The 20,868-nt window shown below is 34.3% G+C and overlaps 2 protein-coding genes across 10 annotated transcripts; one reads left to right on the forward strand and one right to left on the reverse strand.

Moving 5' to 3' along the window:
• Positions 1–74: 74 nt before the first annotated feature.
• LOC136346575 (uncharacterized protein CG5098-like) lies at positions 75–13,561 on the forward strand. Of its 8 annotated transcripts, XM_066295835.1 has the most exons (20): positions 75–252; positions 384–503; positions 2,527–2,725; positions 4,447–4,645; positions 4,707–5,215; positions 7,620–7,790; positions 8,514–8,912; positions 8,974–9,012; positions 9,071–9,127; positions 9,187–9,228; positions 9,283–9,348; positions 9,400–9,456; positions 9,568–9,636; positions 10,225–10,422; positions 10,574–10,884; positions 10,942–11,083; positions 11,139–11,326; positions 11,379–11,503; positions 11,915–12,023; positions 12,075–13,561. In XM_066295835.1, exons 3-20 carry the CDS (start codon positions 2,648–2,650, stop codon positions 12,487–12,489), a joined length of 3,174 nt encoding a protein of 1,057 aa, XP_066151932.1. In that variant the 5' UTR covers positions 75–252; positions 384–503; positions 2,527–2,647; the 3' UTR covers positions 12,490–13,561. The 8 variants fall into 8 exon arrangements, with proteins under 8 accessions (XP_066151932.1, XP_066151935.1, XP_066151934.1 ...); XM_066295838.1 differs by lacking the exon at positions 9,568–9,636; XM_066295837.1 differs by lacking the exon at positions 9,283–9,348.
• Positions 13,557–20,778, reverse strand: LOC136346576 (gustatory and odorant receptor 22-like). Of its 2 annotated transcripts, none has more exons than XM_066295844.1 (8): positions 20,469–20,778; positions 16,311–16,431; positions 16,061–16,252; positions 15,475–15,713; positions 14,251–14,400; positions 13,983–14,192; positions 13,779–13,851; positions 13,557–13,714 (listed from the first exon to the last, which is right to left on the reverse strand). In XM_066295844.1, the coding sequence occupies exons 1-8, from the start codon at positions 20,682–20,684 to the stop codon at positions 13,647–13,649; spliced, it is 1,269 nt and encodes a 422-aa protein (XP_066151941.1). In that variant the 5' UTR covers positions 20,685–20,778; the 3' UTR covers positions 13,557–13,646. The 2 variants fall into 2 exon arrangements, with proteins under 2 accessions (XP_066151941.1, XP_066151940.1); XM_066295843.1 differs by having other exon boundaries at positions 13,779–13,868.
• Positions 20,779–20,868: the final 90 nt, after the last annotated feature.

A 20,868-nucleotide genomic window follows, 5' to 3' on the forward strand; every position in this document is an offset into this window, starting at 1 on the left:
AGTTTATCGCGAATGGTACAATCTTTCCAAATCGCAGCTTTTCACTGATAGATGTCGCCACGATCTTGAAATTTCTGAAAACCGGGACCGCCATTGTTGCGTGTCGGCCCAAGTCGGCTGCTCTTGTGGCCGTATCTCAATTATTTTCTCAAACAAGCTTTAAATCAGTGGATTGTTTGAGAATTGGAAGCGATTTGGTGATTTGAATTGAACAGTGCAGTTGAACGATTCGGGGCCTTTGGCCAGTTTTAGGTGCGTTCCCCACGGACGTCTGGGCAAGTGCCAAAACTTTTCAAACATCGATTTCAGTTTATAATGGCTTACGACGACTCGTACTTTTAATTTTCATACCACATGTACGCTTTTTATTTTGCCTATTTTAGAGAGTGTTCTTCAGTATTATTTACGTGGAACGTCCTGTTTTGAATCCGTTAGACGTGACTGGTGCTGGTGAGACGTTTTCCTTTCGATTTTGGCCTTTTAAATTTGGAAAAACGTTATTGGTATGTGCTCTCAGATTCCTAGATTTTATGCATAATTTAAGCCCATGAAACCTCGATAAAATTCTTGTAATTAGAAAAGCGAGTTTGGAAGTGAGTAGTTGACAGCAGTGGATTGTTGTCCCATTCACGAATTTTTTAAATCATTCTGTAGAGTGAATTTTCAAAAGTTTTCGAATTGCCATTATTGTGCACTTCTACCAGACAAATTTGGCAATATGAATGGTTCGTCTAAATCACTGCCTAAACTATAATACCAATTAGAGCCAAATTAAATTGATGTTGTCCTACGTTTGTCAAGGAGACAAAGTTTCAGTTTACCTATTTGGGAAGAGACTTCAAATCTCAAGGCCTTGTCTTTGGTTTATTTTAATGGAAACTTTTACTTTGAATAGAGTTACCAGCACTCAATTGATTAAATCCTTGTTAGAGATTTATAACTTTTCGTTTTTTATTTGCACATTACCTATTTGGTGATTTCCCTTGATAGGCAGAACCACAGAAGGACATAAGCAATTGCTGGTAATTGCCCTTCATGCACCTATTTTCATTGCAAATTTTACCATAAACTATAGTACTTAAGAATTTATGAAACATCCTGTCTATCCTTGACTTAAGTTTATTAGGTACTTAACTATACTGCAACCTTCATTGCTGATCATGGATGTTATGCATCATAATGTTAATGTATAGGTAATATCTTTGTCTCAATCTCAGATGTATGATAAGGTACTATAATTTATGAGAATGATAAAAATGGACACCCATAATTATTTTTTATATTAATTGATTAGAATATAGTGTACATGTTAATGACATTCATATAAATGATAAATTCTCCTTGGATTAACTTCTTGATTTAAACAGATTATTTAGTTATGTTGCCAGTTGAACCTTCAGCAAATTGAACCTATTTAGTCACACACCTAATGAATCAGAGATTTATTCTATGACTTGAAATGTAGACCACATTCGATACACTATACCATATCACTTTGGACAGTTTTAATTGTCTAGTTAATTTGCAGATGACATCTGAATGAACCCTTAACTGGTATAGTGAAAAACGTATAGTGCAATTCCATGGTTGAGGAATCTTTTTTAAAATAAATAAGGGATGCAGAAAACTACAGAGTAAATTTTGATTTAAAAAATTGGTTAGCCAGTTTTTCCACACCTTATAGGCAACTTGCCAGCTGTACACTATAGTCGTTGTAAAGTTGTCTGGCTCCAAAATGATATTGCAACCTTTTGCTCATGATTGTTATTCCTATGAGGTTATAATGAAAGAGCTGCATTATTGCGTTTTCTACGCTCTGTTTAAGTAATATCGATGATGGTACTATGGCATGTAGTAAAAAACAATTCATACACTTAAAACCCTACATAAATACTAAATACTCTAGCAATGGCGATAAGTTGATCCTATATTTATTGTAAGATTTTATAGTATAAGAGTTTATTATTATTATAAGTTAAAAATGAAGCTTTTGAAGCCACTACTCATTTAAATAATAATAATAATAATAATGTACTACGGGATAAAATGCGTAGTTTTTGCAGTTTTTTTCATGATAGACGGATTGAACGCATAATGCAACTATATAAAAAGGTGATTTTAACATACAATAAAAATAGGCTTAGAACCCTTTATTAATACTATTTAGTAAATGATTCTGTTAGATTTGGAAAAATTATGTGATCTTATTTTAATAAAAAAATATTTTATATTCACCACCTATGTAAGTATATTGTACATGTAATTTGATTTGCATTCTGTAAACTAAACGTATCGCTAAACTAGAGCAAAAACTTTGCATTTAATTGCCTGAATTAAAGAGGTTACACTTTACTGGTGACTACTTTTTCACCAGTAAAAAAATTACATTAATATTTATATAAAATGTTTATATTTTATAAAAACAATCCAAAAACTTATTGTTTTTAAGTTCCATAAAGAACTTCTTCATATTTTTAGAAGGGTTATTTCTGAATGTTACTTACAAAGTTGTTCTGTACTTTTCAGATAGATTGATATACATATTCAGATGATACAATTTTGAGTTACCCCTGAATAATGAACCCAGACTGACCAGTCTGGTACCTAATATGTGAGCAAAACAGTTCTTCAATCAGAAAATTTTAAGATGTCAGGTAGTGGACCTCCTCACCATCCTCATAGCAGACATGTGCCGCCTTCAAATTCAGCATGGAACCATTTACAGGTAACACATTTGAACTTTTTATTTAATAGAGATAAAGCATAGTGGTTGAAAAATAAATATTGATTTGTTTTGGGACCGCTTTTTTATATTAAAAACCTAAGTTTAAAAAGTTTATTACCAAGAAGCTTATGGTTTATCTATGAACCGTACCAACTTTCAAACTATACTAACGGCTAAGCGATTCATCCATGTCAACCAGCCAGCAACACGAGTCAACTTCATGCAATTAAAAAAAAAATCGGTTTTGATAATAGCTGCTTTATAATTGAACGTGATTTAGGGGAATAACCCTCACATGTGAATCCGATGGTGCTGAAGTAGAGACATAAATTAGTCGTATACGAGACTCCAAACATGTGTTTTTAATTATATGCAAAGAAAAGGAATCTTTCTTGTAATAGTACTGCCCATCTACATAACAACAATAATTTGACTCTGTGTTAAAGATTAGATACGTACGATTATAGTGTTCCTTACAACTTCTTGCAAATAAGACATCGACATGATTTCACTTGCTGATAGAGTTACGTCATTTTTTCTTTTATACTATTTGTCGATAGTGAAGTAATAATGAACAGTCAATAGGCAACTTTCAATATCACCCAGTCTATGCCTGACTCATATGTAGGTCATATGGGCTATTGTAAATTATAATACATTAATAGGTATCCTTGATTCATTTTTTTATTGACAAAAAAATGTTCGAATACCTATTTACTATCTTATAAATATTATTATTTTTTATGCCTGATCCATATGAGTCACACTATTTTGAAAGATGATACATTGTAGCCCAGCGTCCCATGCATCTCGAGGGTTACCACCCCTTTTTTAGACTAAGGATAATCATTATGCAAACATAAAATTTAATTAAATGTCTAAATAAGCATTCTCTCAGGCAATTAAAGTCCGGTCTGATTGGTTGAACCATAAAATAATCCTTGGAAGCTACCCTGTTAAGTAAAAAATATAGGCAAGCAAACTTTGTGTCGGCCGGTCCACTGTAATCACTATACGGTAAATACGTTTTTACTGGTGTTAGGTAACAAAAAATCACTATTTTTTCTACTAACGTATGCTACTAGCTTGTTTTTTGGAATTTCATTGAAACAGAATGTTCCATTATTAAACGTTATTTACCTTACATCTCTTACGAATATTGAATATTGCGTCTCATAACGTCTGATATTTTGATGAAGTTTTTAAAGTTTTGTTTGAAAGTAACTTTCTGTAATATCACTTTCCGGAGTTGTTATGTAAATCTCGGTACCTCATAAGTGTTATTAGTTATTTTATTGGCATAATAAAAAGTTTTCTAAAATTTAATGGTACCTTAAGAGTTTACTCTTCTAGGTTTTTTCCCTGGATAATTTTTTTTCTCTTCTTTCTTTTTGGTTTTTTATCTGATAGTTTTTTGTTAAACGTTCATCCAGTTTCCTATCTAGAGTATCTCACATTGTAACTCATACATATTTTGATCAAGAATGAATTTACCATTATGCACATCAGTTCATTTTGGCTGGTGGCCAGTAACCAAAATAATCTCGAAAATACCTTTTTGACTACGGTAAAGAAAACGGTGGTTAAAATCGCTATGGATAAAGTTGGATTAATAATGTCAAAGTGATTATAAATGTGAAATGTGAGTCTGGATGCTGCGCAAACTTTACTTAGCTAATATATAAGAATATCCTCTGGATCTCTAGTAAAATTCTGTTTAGGTGCCTGGCTTTTTCCCACGTCAACCTCAGGTGGCACACATGCCATCCGAGCATCCCCTGCTCCACCAGCCGACCTGGCACACCCCAACCACCACCGACGCCATGAAGATGATCCCTCACACTCAAATGTTGAACGAAATGTTCAAAAACGAGGCTCTATTCCCAAGGGACTGCGTCGATTTAAGCCTCACAAGGGGCGGTAATTATACCACCTTTAACCTTTTTAACTACACTACTAATAATGTGATTATTTATTGCAGTGAAGCCCTCCTTTATGAGCAATCAAAACGGTGACCACGCTTCTACTCCAGCCGCTATAAGTTTGAGTGTACGCGACGCCACCAAAATCAACAGTCTCCCGCCGGGAATGTTAGAAATTCAGGCGGTGGAACTAACCAAATGTACCAGTCCTAGTTTGAAATCAGCGATCAGTCCTGGTTCTATAAGGGCGTCGTCTATGAGTCCGGGGCTGAAATCTGTGAGTCCGTGTCTAAAATCTGCAAGTCCTGGGTTGAAATCTGCAAGTCCCGGTTTAAAATCTGCAAGTCCCGGGCTGAAGTCGGCCAGTCCGGGTCTATTAAGTTCTGGCCCTACGGCGAAATCCCTAAGTCCTAGTCGAAAGTCGCTAAGTCCCGGACCAGTGGGAAGTCCGGGGCTGAATTTGGGGGTGGGATTGGTGGGGGTTACGTTGGATGTCAGTAAGAATCAGAAGAGGAGTAACGTGCGGGTGGATTCAATATTGGAGAGGTTGAATCCAGCTCCGGAGAAAGTGAGTACAATATGTTTTCATAGTGGTATTTTATTAAACTTAATCAAAGTTTTGAATACTTAAAGTTTAAAAACATTTCTTGAACGACAAGAAATTCAAATTAATGTTTCAATTTTGAGGGCATTTCTGGAATTTATTACTTCTAAAATTTCTGCTCAAAAAAGAATAAACATTTTCACTTATTATATGTATATATATGGTATTTGGAACAATTGAAAAATGTCTTTAAAAATAAAAACTAATTACTTGTACTTTCAGAAATACACAATTAGTTTTAAAACTAATAGTAGTTCGTGTATGAAATATGATTTAGTTAAAGTTTAATCCCAAATTTTGGTAAAATTTTTGAATTGGTCATTCCCAGGTTTGGCGCTTATTGCCATTATTTTCTACCTTCGAATTATTAAAGATCTTCTCAAATGACTACCACGATTGATAAAAAAATTCCTGAACCAAAACTAAGACGTTTTTGAAAAACTTACCTATATTCATTGTAGCTTCGTTTTTCCTTTATAGGGCACCAAAGTTCTCAAATGAATATAATTTTTTGGTTCGTTAATAAAAGTTTGTATTTTTGTTGCTCCCTGTGCGAATAACTAACCTTTTCTCTGCTAAAATCTGACTTTATTTTGTAACTTTTTTGTCTGAAACAAAAAAAATCAATGTTGATTCCTGACAAAATAAATTCAAAAGGGATAGTGTTTCGAATTAGTTGTAACTTGAAGGAGAAGGTTATATAATTCAGACATAAAACACCGGAAAAAATTGAACATTTTCAAAAGAGTTCGTATCTAGAATTAATTTCGACTCAAAGCTGAGTATAAGTTCAAATCTGAAGTACAAAGAAATTCAATTTTACTTCGGAAAAAAATTGAATATTCTTTAAAAAAATCTTCAAAACCGGTGGAATTTCGAATTAATTTCGACTTGAAGCAGAGGCGTACGCAGTTGAAATCTGAAGTGCAAATAAAAACACTATTAATTCCTGAAAAAAAATCTTTAAAACAGTTCAAATTGCGAAATTATTTTTCTGTCACGTTCAAAGATGATCGTAAGTACCTTTCAAAAGAGCTCAAATTGCAAATAATTTCAACTTTTACCCAAAGTTCTAATCACATCGTTTTCATAAACCTGACAAAACTTAATTGTGAAAAACAAGAAACAACAATCAGAACTCACTCCCGAACACCAAAAGTGTGAACCGGAATCGCTTTAGCAATATCCACTTTACTCACAAAATCAGTCAAAAGGTGTATCTCACGAGTCTTTAGAACAAAAGAAAACCCGATTATCCCGGTTATTAGGGCAGCGAGCATTACGAACATCTCGTTCGTCGCTGCGTTAACATTCGAGTGAATCTCTGAAGTGATATTGGTATGGCATGCCCTTTGTAAAGGTACAGCAGATCGGTTTTAGAAACGATACATGCAACGTTTCGAGATTTAGTAAAATGGGGGAAAAGTTGCGAATTCTAGTCAGCAGTTTTATTATGCATACATACTTTGACAGAACAAAAAATATATTCCATATTGCAAAGAGAACTTAATCAAAAAAGAAGTCTGAGGTTTTTCTAGAACAATACAAATTTAGAATTTCATACAGTATTAAATACCTTATGTTCATAATAAATGTATATAATGAAGATAAAGCTACTATCGAACATAACATTTTTCTCAATCTGTTAAAAATTTAACAACTAAAAGACTGAATAATATATGAGAATTTATAAATTTAATTCTCTTATGGACAATAGCGATGAGTATTGTCTCGTGATCGTGCAGAGGCAACTTTTTCTTCACCAAATTGTCTAGAAGATGTAGTTTTTTTTAAATAGAATATTTCTAACTTACTTATACTGGTAACTATTTCAATATTTGCAATACATATACATATAAACATACTTCTACCTCTCGATGGACCTTATGAAGGCTTTCTTACCATTTATTTTTATATTGAGAGTTATTGGCAACCTGATTAGAAATAGATTTTTTTATATCTTGTATATTGGACGTTTAAGCCTGAAAATATGAACGTTTTGAAATTCAAGATTTTCTATATTGATAATTCGCTGAAATAGAAGGTTTAGATGATAACTATATATATTTTTATAATTCAATAAAATAAGTTTTCTGCTTTACATAAGGCGTCTCCAATAAGAATGCAGTCCTCAGGGACAACAAATGTTATAAAATTGATGTATGTTTAAATTTTTTACATTTTATTACTATATATTTTACTATCATTATTTTGTAAAGGGGAAAAGTATAATAAAAATAAGAATTTTGTTTTCGCATTAGTTCTCAAATAGAAACAGGGAAGTAAGAGCCTTCGAGAATGCTTTCTTATGTAGGACAGGGTATATTCATTGCTTTTGTATGTGACTGTAATAATGATATTTTCCCAGACATTCCCATTCCATGACAACAAACATGATTTGCCTTCGACTGTTGTCAGTGCCGCCACATCATTACCAGAAAAATCTCAAACCGACAAACCTCAGCTGCAAAGCCAAAGCGTCATTGTACAACCAGCTGGCAATTTTGATGAAAACAGCAATTCAAGTGGGACAACCAATGTAAGTTATTAGGTCAACGAATTTGAGTTGTGGAAGGAAACAGTAGATCATATGTATTGTTATTACATTTCTATGGAACATAAAAAAATAGTTGAAATTCCTAAACTAGGTACGATAGAGGTAAACAAGTGCGCTTATTTTGACTCCAGTCTGTCTAATGACCTCACGTGTTTTTACGTCTCAGTAGATTTGCTGTAATTTCAATTGCAATTTTTCAAAGATTTTTTCTTTTTAAGTCATCTAATTTAACTATTTTAATAATGTGACGTGGCAAATGTTTCCACTAGTCTTTGAAGATATGGCTTCAGAATAAAACATCAGTACTAAGTTCCATAGTTTTTTTCTATAGTTCAAATTATAATCTTATATGATAAGATCACGATACTAAACATTATGGAAAACTTGATAATTTAAGAGTTTTTCTTCTAATTACTTCAGATTCAAAACTCATGGTTTTCTAGTCTACCTTTTACACTGAGTTTAAAACAATACACTCATTTATCAATCGAATTAATGAGGAACAATTTAATTATATCAATGTGTATTTAAATTAATTTATACGTAAGAAATAATTTTGGGTAACATTTCACTTGCCATTAATTGGTATATAAATAATATTTTTAGAAAATGAGACATTTAATTATATTAATTGATAAGTAAATTAATTTAATAATGACAATCAATTTTGGCAAATCATTCTATTTTCTTAATTTTCATGTTTAGGCCCCGACTCCAAAAGAAGAAGACTCGGCCTCGATGCACAGCAACGAAGACAGTTTGGATAGCACAAAGTCCCGTCGGAAACGAAAACCTAGCAAAACCGTGAGGGTGAATAAGGAAGATGAATTTAGACCGGACGACATTAAATCTTCGGATGAGGTGAATCATAAAGGGGAGACCTCAAATGAGGTTTCAATGCAGGCCGATCCAGCTTTGATAGCCACAATTCTGGAGGGCACCAGCTCAAAATCGGGAGTGGAGGCGTCGGTGGATGAGTTGGATTCCCCGCCACGGAAAACGAGGAGAAAGAGTGAGGCTGAGACAATTGATGATATTGCCGCCATGGTACAGGAGAGCTTGAAGGGGAAAGGGGAAAAAAAGGATGGAGCTAAAACTGAAATGGTGAGTGTCTTTAAGGAGTATAATAGACATTTTTGAGAATGTGTTGAATTTTGCTGCTTAGATTGAATGTGAAGATACGAAGGAAAATATTGAAATAACGGTAAGGGTGTTTTGGTATGTGTACCTTTTGGGATTTTCAATTTACTTTCTTTGTTAAGTCTGAGGGTGGCTGTGGCGGCGAGGACTTCGAATTGGAATCAGGTGATAATACAGAGGTAAAACTTAAGTAATAATTGTTGAGATCTTAAGGAGAAAAATATATATTTTTTTCAAGACTGTTCAGGATTTAACTGAGCAGAGAGACTTGGACATAATGGTATGGATAAATTCTTCTAATTAAATTTTTGTTAGATTTTTTAATTTTTCAAAGGTCGGAGAAGTAAAAGGCAAAAACGAAATTAAAGAACGTTCTAATTTTAAAGAAAATTCGTCGTCGGTAAGGTACAATAGGCGTTTTAATTCTTATATTATATGAATTTGTTTAAAGCTGCCTTTGGCCGGTAAGATGGAAGAGATGGGAAGTGAAAATGTTACCGAATTACAGGTAATTTGAATTTTGCAAGCATTTTGTTGGTAAAAATGCCCACATTTAATAAAGTTAATTTAAAATGGAATGACCTTATTTTTTATATTCTATCTAAATATAACTCTTAAGTCTGTTCAAATGGATACAATATGTGGGCAAGGTGGTAAAAGAATCGACACATCTGAATCTAAGCCTTCGGTAAGGAAGTTAAGAATTCGAATTCCACACATTTTCAGGAAATATATTACAATGCTTTTGTCAGGTGTTTGCATGGTAGAAAAAATCTATAAGAACGATTGACACTTTGGCCTTCATAGATCATTGTAACTACTTTAACAATTTGAATTTAGACAAATTGCCAACAATAGATAATATAGGAATTTAAAAATTGTATCTTTTGAAACCTTTAAAAAATTTATCACGTTGAGCATTCATAACATCTTAGCTTTCACAATTTGAACTTCACAAATCTTCAAAAAGAGACAATTGTTTTTTAATACTTATAAATGCTCTCTTTTTACTGGCATATCTTTAAAAGGCTTATTTAGGTACCCAATTGCCATAGAAAATCATACACACAGACTCAAGTTCAAAGATATGGATATCTGTTATTTGACTACTTTGAGATTAGTTAGATTAGGCCAATATTGCATAATTTGAAGCTCAGTAAAATGTGTTTACAATGTGGAAAATTCATTCTCTCTCTTTGTCTCTACTTTGTGAGACTTCTTATTTTTTATTTCTTTTTTTTATAACAGTCATTATTGTTTTTATTTACCTTTACAGGCAAATCAAGCTGCATCCTCTGTTGCAAAACCAGTAACGGTTAGTGTAATAAAAACGAAAGACAAGCTCCAAAACACGATGCCGAATGGAAGCGAAACCTTTTCGGAGCCTTCTTCGGGGACAACACCTGTATCTCTCTCGGTTACCCCAGTAGCGACCCCGGCTCAGAAAAAGGCTACCATTACTCAGTTCGTAGAGGTATGACAGTAAGTTGTTACATGAAGAAATAGTTCCTTTAAGAGAATCAGTTTGAAATTCTAAATACAATTAAAATTGATGAATTATGAAACATAGACGGTCAAGATATTTTGCAATGCTCTGAAATGGTAAATATTTATTATTTCCGCAGGTTGAAAACAAATTAGAAGAAATGTTTGCCGGCATAGTAGAAGATCACGTCGAGCCTATTGCCCCACGCAACATTGATAGTGAACAGGCGAAAATCGATTCAAATCTAGGTTTAACCGACGATAATTTCGGGAAATTAGAAGAAGCGGTTGATTCGATGGTCAGTGCAGACAACAAACAAGAAATTATTTCAATTAAAGATGATATTAAAAATGAGGTCAAGGTATTCACCACGAAGAAAGGTGCAAGTCGACGGAGCAGGCCTTCTTCAAAGAGCGATCAAGACGGAGAGGTCCCTGTCAAGAAAAAGAAGTAAGTTTGCCGATAGTTTTCTTAAAAATTTTACTGCACGGTCAATGTTGCTTTTAGACTTACGAAGACCAAGAATAGCAGTAGCAACATGAAGAAGTTGCCTCGTTCCCCGCCGGGAGTTAAATCTCCCAAGAAATCAGTACTTCCAGTTACCTCGAGCAAAAGCTCGGCAAAAGTAATAGTATCAGATGCTGTGAAGGTTCGTATTACGTACAGCTTAATGTTTCTTTTCTTAATATTTCTGTGAATTTCAGGATATATACTCATATGATTCAGGTAGTAACGCTAGTAGTAGTAGGTCCAGAGGGCCGTTTGTACAGATTAGAGGCCCCAGAGATTCACCGTTATCGGTGAGTGTCATCAATACACCTCTGGGGGGTGACGAGGATGGTGAGAAAAAGAGCTTTAAAAACAAGAAATTCCACGACGATAGCGAGTACAGGTAAGAGAGTTTATGGGTGTATAGAAATGGATTTTGAGAGTGATTAATTTAGGCACAAAGTGCGCTCCAAAGGTCTGCATTGTAGTACGCTTAGTAATAAATATGACGCCGAGAGAAAAGACGCCAGTTGGATTTGCGCCTTTTGCAAGCGGGGTCCTCATGCCAATGAACTTACAGGTCAGTTTTCCGTTTTATTTATCATGCTATATGGTTTTATATAGCCTTATAAAGGATGATCATTAAAAAAACCTTAAATAGACGTTAAAATGTCAGATATTAAAATTTCAAAGCTGGGATAAAGTAGCATAGTCGCGCATGATGTGACATTCAGTTGATGTTAAAAAAGAAGATACTGACGAAAATAATGTAAAAATTAACTCATTGCACTGGTAAATTAGGGATTAAAACGAATCCAAATTATGAATAATATGTAAGCAAATTACTAGTAATAATTCTATAACTCTCATACCTACAGGCGGATAACAGCAATGGGCAAAATTTTTTCCCGTAGAGAATATTTTTATCATATAAATAATGTAAAACAATCTGATTCCTTAGAATAAATTGACTGACCCTCTATAATTTCAGGCCCCAGTGTGATAAACGAGGTGCCTCCCCCCGGTGACCTCTTTGGGCCCTACATAATCACAACTAATTGCCCCGAGTTTGAAAAGCGGCTAGATGATCCCTACGATCGGTAAGTTTCCAATGTTTTTGTTCTCAACTGAATTCACAGCCCTGTTTTTAGACAATTTAAAAGCAGAAAGATCGGCAAAGCTCTCGATGCTGCTAATGCCGCCTCAACCTCGGGAAAAAGCAGTAAGAAAACGAAACGAAAGTCGGAAACGTTGGTAGACCCCGGCGACATTTATCTGGGTATCACCGATACCGGCAACAATGCCTTTGAGGTCTGGTCGCATGAGGACTGTATAGTGTGGAGCCCCGGCGTGTATCTGGTGGGGCCAAAAATCGCCGGTTTAGAGGAGGCCGTGTGGACATGTTCGAACGTACCGTGCTCGGGATGCGGCCTCAAAGGTGCCAATGTCACGTGCGTGAAACGCGGGTGTCTGAGTGCGTCGCATGTGAGCTGCGCGCGCAAATTCAAGTGGGTATTGGACGCAGCCAGTTTTAAGGCCCATTGTCCGGAGCATGTGCTGCGTTAAAAGATGTTCTGCGCTTTATTTCGAGGTGGCCGAACGGCGGTTTTTTTCGGCATTGCAAGCAGTTCTTTTTTTAATAATACTGTTAGTTAATATTTTAACTGGGAATTCCGGAATTAAATGCGACCCGTGATGACCAAAATGCAGACATAAGCAAGATAGCAATCAATTCTTATATTAAAAAATTATGAAACAAACTATGACGCTTGCTTCTGTTTGTTCATGTTTCGCATTGCCCTCATGAGTAGATGAAAATAAATATGTACAGATAAAAATGAGTAATAACGTCCAAAATAAGGTCATTGGAACATCGTTTTTCAGTTTGAAGTAACTTTATTTTTAATTAACTTGTAAGAAGAATTTAGCAGTCGAACGTTATTTTTTCGCCCTATCACCCTAAATTTCCTTGGAATGAGAGAGAATTGAAAGTAAATATGGCAATCTTTGGTTTAATAATGTTTTTGATTCATCTGGTTTTAGTTATATCTCTTGTTTCCCTCATTTTTGGACGTCAAAAATGTGTACAATGCTAACCAGAACTGACCTTCAGTTCAATGCGACTGTTTATCTTGCATCAATTATAAACTTACCATTTAACAGCATATTCGTAATTATTGTATCTTAGGAATTTTTGCTTGCGTATTAAGGATTGCAATAAAATCCTTATTTGTTCTTAACCCTGAATGTGCCAAAATAGCAATTTTAAGCAACCTACAAGCATGTAGGTCTCTTATGAATACTTCATAAGAGAACCATGTTTCGGGACTCATATACTTAAAAAACATTTTTAACTAAGCAAAGCAGATTTCAACACTCAAAAACTTGTTATCCTATTTCTAGTATAAAATTGTGATACCTCAAAACGCTGCCGTTCGGTTCGAACCATTTAAACGTTTATATTGTGATTTTAAATTATTAAGATACTTTTACAACACTTTTTTGTATAATTTGTTCTGAACTCCCTTCTTGTATAAGCGCCAGGAAATGTACCGGAAGCTGATTATTTTAACAATTGATTTATATTATTTTGGACGATATTGTAAATATTTTTAATATAAAGCCTATACATTCGAAATTATGCTATTGCTATTTTAACTATTAAGTAATTAATCATTTACGTTTTAAGTGCTTGAAAAAAAGAAGCAAAGAATTACTTGGAGTTAAAGTTGACTAAACTTATCTTGAACTGCAAGAGAACAATAAGATAAATAGCGATTATGCTGACCATCTGAAAATTTTAAAAAAGTTCATCATTCTTGGTGCTAAGAAACGTTGCAGAGGGCATAACTTACAGATGTTACTAATCCTCTGCTCACAACCGCATAGCCTTGTAGGGAGACCTTTGGTGGATTTAATTGGATTGCCCTTAAAAACATTTGAACCTGGAAAAGTAGCTATAGGTAAAACATTTTGTAAAAAATGTAAAAAAAATCATTTTTTCATAAAAATCATACAGGTTTTCGTCATTATTATTAGCAGAAATCTAGTTTTTGAACCTCTTTGCTAGTATCTGTATCAACTTGCTGCAGATTAATCTCCATCAAAGCCCATTGTACTCTATCTGCGATGTTCGCTGAAGCCTTGTGGGAGCAATCGCAAAAAATAAACAAAAGGACCATGCAATAAATTGCATCCACCAGAAGTCCCATTTCTTTGAAGGTAAAATTTACCCCGTGATCAACCACTTCTGAGGTGAAGCCGTAGACCTATAATAGAGGCCAAAGGGTAAAATAGCAGTTGTTTTATTGGAAGTGCGATAGTTACCGAAATGATGATGTTTGTTATCATAAGTAAGCAATAAGTTGAGTAAGTTCGGGTGTAAGCATTTCCTAGTTTTTGTAGAATTTCACTCAGTTCTAGCCAGAGAACTCTGTAGTGTTTTATAATGTAGTCCACGCAATAGGTATCGATATCCTGAAAAGAAAAGGTAAGTATGGATCTGCCGATCAAAACTGCAAGTAAACTAAATAATTATGAAGAGTTACTTCTTCTAATTTTCGAAAATGTTTATAAAATGGCAATAAGTCAAGGACACCGGGGGATTTTCATATTTATACTAAATTATCCCGTGCAGTTTGTCCGTCAGCAAAAGTAAAAATATACTAAACATAATTATATCTTTTAGAGTAATGGCGTTAGAAAATAATGAAAGTCGTTTTCTGGGGATGGTTACCAAGTCGATCCCCCTCTATCATCCCCATGGTATTAAACGCGTAGCTATAACCACAATCAACAATATAACGGCCTGTAACACCTAACAGGCCATGCAATCGCATTGACGGTTATCGAAAATTTTATAAATAACCATAGAAAAAAGTAAGACAAGTTTAAATGTAAATTGAAGCCAATCAAATCCAGGGCAGATACTTTACAATTTGCTTCAAGTGCGTAAAGAAAGAAGGAAGTTGAAAATTGGGATTTTATATGTAGAAGATCCCTTGGAGAACAATTTTGGAGTCGGAAAAAGAAAATGAAAAATTTAAGCAGGAGATAATGGGAAGAAATCTTTTTAGAAAATTAATTTAATACGTTGTTGGACTGAACCGAGACAAGCTGAATTCATTGGAAAATCATTTTATTTCAGTCTACAAAATTTCGTTTGTGATCAGCGTCATGGATATTTTTTGATCAGTTTTAGTGACATTTTTTCCTAAAAGAAGTCACAAATTTTAATTTAAAAAAAGGACCAACAAATCGATAAAATCGAGTTACTTACATGAAACCCAACTTTATTTCACTAAATTCGTGAAAGTTGAGAGAAACCAATTGCGTCACTGGGTACCAGATATATTGAAACGTAATCTCGAGATTGTTCAATCGTTTGCGATGGTTTCAATAATTGACTACAGAATTTTTATGAATGTTTTCTATTTTTCGTTTCGGTTATGTCGTGAAAACATCCATGTAATTCAATCTCAAATTCTTAAAACCTTCCATTTAATTGAATTGAAATTCTAGTCATAAAAAAAATGTCTACTTAACACTGACCTTTTTGAAGTTTTGCGCTACGGCCGTACTGGCATCACCAATAGCTCTGCAGTTAATGTACCACAAAGCACAATTCATATTAATCATAGTAATAATATGCAAATATCCTATTGTGTGATATAGGGCGAAGCCTTCCAAGAGGGCACTGAGGGACAGGAGGAAACTTACTGCCAAAAACAAGCAACCTAAACTCATAGTACCAATGAGGGTGCTTAACAGAGGGAATTCCAAGTCTTTACCTGGAATTCAAACGTGGTTTTATTAGAGGTTTAAAATCAACACTAAAAGATAAAATATTTATTTTGATCTAGCTGTCCAAACGTATATTGAAGAGTGCGAAGGCAAGTGGGCTTAAATAAATATAAATGTTCTGCCGTTGCTACGCAGTATTGGACTTAATTGATTACGTGTTGGGTGTTTTGTTTTGGCAGTTCTACTCGTATACGCTGAGCTGAGAAGAAATTTATTATCTTTTTTTCGTCGTTTATAAATCGCTTCGAAGATCTTTCGGTCAGTTTCCTTTTATTGTGTCCGAGCCACCGAGCGTGGGTTGTTGCGTTAATGCTGTTGCTTTCTTTGTACTTACCCGTAATTTTATAATAATTCACTTGAAACCTTCCCCAGCTATTCTTGTAATCGCACACCTGATGGGCAACTGACCACCCTACAAAAGGGATAAAAAAGTGGGGTGTGAGAAATACTATAAAGATGATGGCGTAAATGTACTCGTCAAATTTTTTGCTTTTGTTCAGGAGGATGTCCACTCTCTCATACCCAACTAAAATGAAAATTGATAGTTGTCATGTTTATTGGGACAGGATTTAATTAGAGATTACCTGAAAGTACTAGGGCTGTAGTGATGAGATAGAATGCATAGGCGTAGAACATTGGTTTGGATGTCCAAGAGAAAGTAATTTTTCCTATTTCGCCCCGTTCCACTGGCATCACCCCCATCCACTAGAATATTCCTTTATATACAGTATGGTGTATCTAAGATAATATGTTGTTTTTTTTTAATTAGAAAAGAGTTGCGCAATTTGAAGGTCAACAAAATACTGTTTCGAAATCTGCATTTCTGAGAAATTTCTCCGATACCTATAGGACGTTATATCGAGAAATTGAATGGTTTTGATGTTCAAGTTAAGACAATGTTCAGAAAATATATACAATGTGTTTGGATTTGAAATGTTTTGACAGAAAACCCCATTTCCTGGCTAGATAGGGAAAAACTAGCATAGATGTCAAGAGTTCGATTTTCGAGAAAATATTAATTGCGAAAACCTTTTTTAGATATCTTTACAATTCACGACGCTAGAAGGCGTTTGCCAAATTTTGGTCATTTTTAAAATTCCTCACATCTTTTTTGTTTAGGATAATATTGAAGTAAAAAAAAAAATTTTTGAGGCACTTTGTCAATGTGATTCCAGTGGCGTGCTTAGTTATTTGCTACCGCATACCATTTTGACAAAAACTGACATAACTTTTTTATTTTAAATAAAAATGACAGTCGGCTATGATTTCAAAAAAAATTCTAATTTAAACTATGTAAGTATTTCTATAGTTATTTTCCAAAATAACTGAAGGATTAGACTTTTTGTGTTTATACTCAAGCTTGCTTCAGCATTAGCTGCCCAAGTGACATTATTTATTTTATATGTTTTAATTTTTAGTGTTGATTTAGTGTCGATTGTTCAAGTAAAAATGATAGGTAATTTTGAAAAATATGTCATGATAAAGTGCTTCATATGGTTAAACGAAAACTCACTAGCTGCCTGTGAGTTGTATTATACCTATTCCGAACGACATCAATCAAATACAAGACTGTTCAAGCAGTTGAAGAAATTATTTAGAGAATTATGGAAAGTTTAAAAAGTGTAGACCACAACACTACAATTTAAATGAAAATAACGAAATTGAAGAACTAAATGTAATTTGAGAAGTTTTAGAAGATCAAAACATATCGATTATTTTTGAAAATAACTGTAGACATACTCAAATAGATTAAAATGAACATTTTTTTGAAGTTATACCTGACTCTGATTTTGATTTAAAATAAAAAGGGTATGTCGGTTTTCGACAAAACTGAACGCCGTAGCAAAAAATTAAGCACGCCGTTGGAATCAAATCGCAGAAGTGCCTTAAGAATGTTTTTGCTTTTCTTTAATATTATACTAAACAGAAAAGTTGTAAAAAATTTTGAAAATTACCGAAATTTGAAAAATGCCCTCTAGCGCCGTGGACTACAAAGATATCGAAATACGATTTTCGCTATTAATATTATGTCAAAAATCGAATTCTTGACATGTTTGCTAGTTTTGCTCGATCTAGTCGGGAAATGAGATTTTCCTGTCAAAGCACTCTAAATCCGAACACCTTGTACAAATTGTGCGAAAGGTTATCAAGATATAACGAATATATGATCTGTGCAAAGATGTGGAAAATTGCTGTACGTATATGGTAGAAAATATGAATGAACGTCCAGGGTGATTGACTCAGAATTGGTTATATATAAAGTAATAAAAGCTTTGCATAAATACATTAAAAATAGGAAGAAATATTTTTAATGAAAATGCTGGAAAGTTGTTTTTAGTTGTGCATTTTTTGACGTAACCAACCTTTATGTAAGATTACCCATGTGGTAGAAAAATTGACTTTTTCATTTTCCTCTTACGGAACCCTGTATATATTATGATGTTTTGGAGTTCTTTGAGACATTCTGAACATATTTCATGCAACACATCCACACAACAGTAATGATATTACAATCAATGGATTGGATGAAGGACGCAATTTAAGTGCCCTGCTTGATCGACTGGCCTCACCCATTTGGTCTTTTTTATGGGATCATCTGAAACACAGGGTGTATTTAAATAAGCCCAACGCTATGGAAAAGTTAAAAAATAAAATTATTCAAGAAGCTTAACAAATAATTCCTTAAATGGTAAGAAAAGTTCTTGAGGAATTGGAATTGCGGTATGATTGCTGTCGGGAAGTCAACGGAGCACAGTTCGAACATTTAATACATTAAATTGTAGCAGCTTGTATTGTTACTTTGTAAGTATTAATAGTTCTATCGATATTTTTATTTTTTGTAATTTTCTTCGGAAACTGTTGAATCTAGACGTGGGTATGTTACATGAGTTATGTTTAAAACTTTTCAAAGACTTCGAAAACGTCATAATATACATAAGATTCCATTAAAAAATAATAATAATAAAAAAGTTTATTTATTTACCACATGGGTATCTCTGTATACATGTTTCTCACGTCAACAAATACAGAACTAAAAGCAATGTTCGACGTATTCCAGCATTCCAATGAAAAATGTTTTCTTTAATTTTTAACGAATTTATGCGGGATTTTTGGTCCTTTATGTATTTTGACTAAACAATAACTTTATTTTAAAGCGACACAAGGCAAAATTCATATATTGTGCATCGCAAATCTTGCAAATTAGCGTGAATTTAAGTCTTGGTTTTCTTTTAATTTAACACATATTCCCGCAGATCCACAGTCCAGTGTACATCTGATTGAAATTCGCCGAAGTTGCATTTTTTCCATTAAAGTCAACATTAGAAAAAAAACTGCTTGCGTGGCCTCCCACCCGTGCCAGCTCTACACTTGCCATCGGAGGTGCGCATGATCAGAATACGCACTTTCGTACCATTCCACCCTTCGCACGAATCACTGCTCACAACCGTTGATGAGTCATAATCGATAAAACGTTTTATCGATAGTTGGTAATTAAAAAAACGTTCCTCAAAGAACGTCACTAAAAAGGGAAGCCAATCGCCTCCCTCCAAAGTCGTCGTACTTTTTTCTACTTTGAGGGTTTCAATTCAAGTTGAGCACAGTTTTTCGCACTCTCTGGAATCGGTAAGAGGCACTAAAACATTCGTGTTTCAGTTGGACTTATCGCAAGTTTTTGACGAACTATCGCACTCCTTGGCCTCAACTTGAACTCCAAATTTACGAAGCTCAGTGCCGATCCTTTTTAGTTTAAAGTTCTTTTATTCTTTTCCGACCCTTCTTGCAATCCTCTTAGACACGTGCGGTTGTGCTCGTCATAGTTCGGGGCCAAATGATACACGCCCATAAACCCATCTTGGAAGTCTTTGAGGATTTGAGGAATTTTCAGAGAATTTATGAGAGCGGCAGTGTTCTTTAAGCTCAAAAGAATTTAGTTGCTACCTAAGAGGGAATTATCTAAGAAGAAAATAATTAAGCGCTAATGCAAGCGTTCCTCCCCGGACTCATAGTCCATCGGGCGCCGCCAAAAGGGTTTTTCTTCTACTTAGCTGTACGGTTTTATATATGTTCTTTGTTTTTTTCCCAAATGGAAACAAAACACAGGGTTAAAAATAACAATCCGTTTTCGTAAATAGTTGAATTTAAGTAATACCTTCTGGGGTCCTAAAACCAGGTAAGAAAATTTTAGGGGACTGTAGACTGCTATACTTACCATTATTGAAGCGTGAAAGAAAATGTCAGAAATATGAGCAAATGCTAAGGACTATGTTCGACATACAGAAAGTATATCGAAAATATACAAAATGGATCAAAACTGAAGAAAAAATTGATTGGATACGAAACTGGCGGTTTCCAATTAGAAATAATGGAATTCCCGACATTTTTGTTTTTACCCAGTGATTCAGAAACTGCTAGTGATAGAAAAGATGATGAAGCAGACATTATAAAAATACTTTTATGAGGCGCATAGTATTGAAAGTTCAAAGGACATAGTCACATTTTTTATGGGCGTCACGTGGAACTTCCAAAAAAGTTAACTTTTGCTTCAAGTTTCCAGCAATGAGTCATCTGGATTTTAGCCGTTTCTACTGTTTTTCTTTAGATATATTTTAATACGTATTTAAAATTTTTGGAAAGGTCACTATGAGGGTAATTTAACGGCCTTCCTGATAACGATGCATGGACTGCTTAACACACCCCGATCTTGGAAATCCTGTAGATTAATGAACAGAAAAAGTACCCACCTTAAACAATATAAGTAAGAGCTTGTGATCTCTATAAAACTGATCATGCTCATCCATAACTCGGCCATCATTTTCATCGAGTTTCATCCTTTTCGAGATTTCCTGAGCCCTGGGACTGCAGCTAACCCTCACCACTGACTTAATATCTAACTGTTCTCCATATAGATCCGCCAAGTCCCTGATTTCCATCTGCCTTATTGGGTGATTATTCTTCATCTCAACTGTATTCCGTTATTAAATCAAATGCACTACGCATTCTGCATTCCAGCCATGTTTTCCCTTGCTAAATTAAATTCATCCAGACTTTCATCTTCTTAGAGGTTTCACTTTAAACTAAAGAACTTAAGTATGATTGAGGTCTCAGCTACAAATGAGAAATGACGGCTATGACCCTAATTAG

This window comes from Euwallacea fornicatus, chromosome 23 (assembly GCF_040115645.1).
Source record: "Euwallacea fornicatus isolate EFF26 chromosome 23, ASM4011564v1, whole genome shotgun sequence".
NCBI classification, from domain to species: Eukaryota; Metazoa; Arthropoda; class Insecta; order Coleoptera; family Curculionidae; genus Euwallacea; species Euwallacea fornicatus.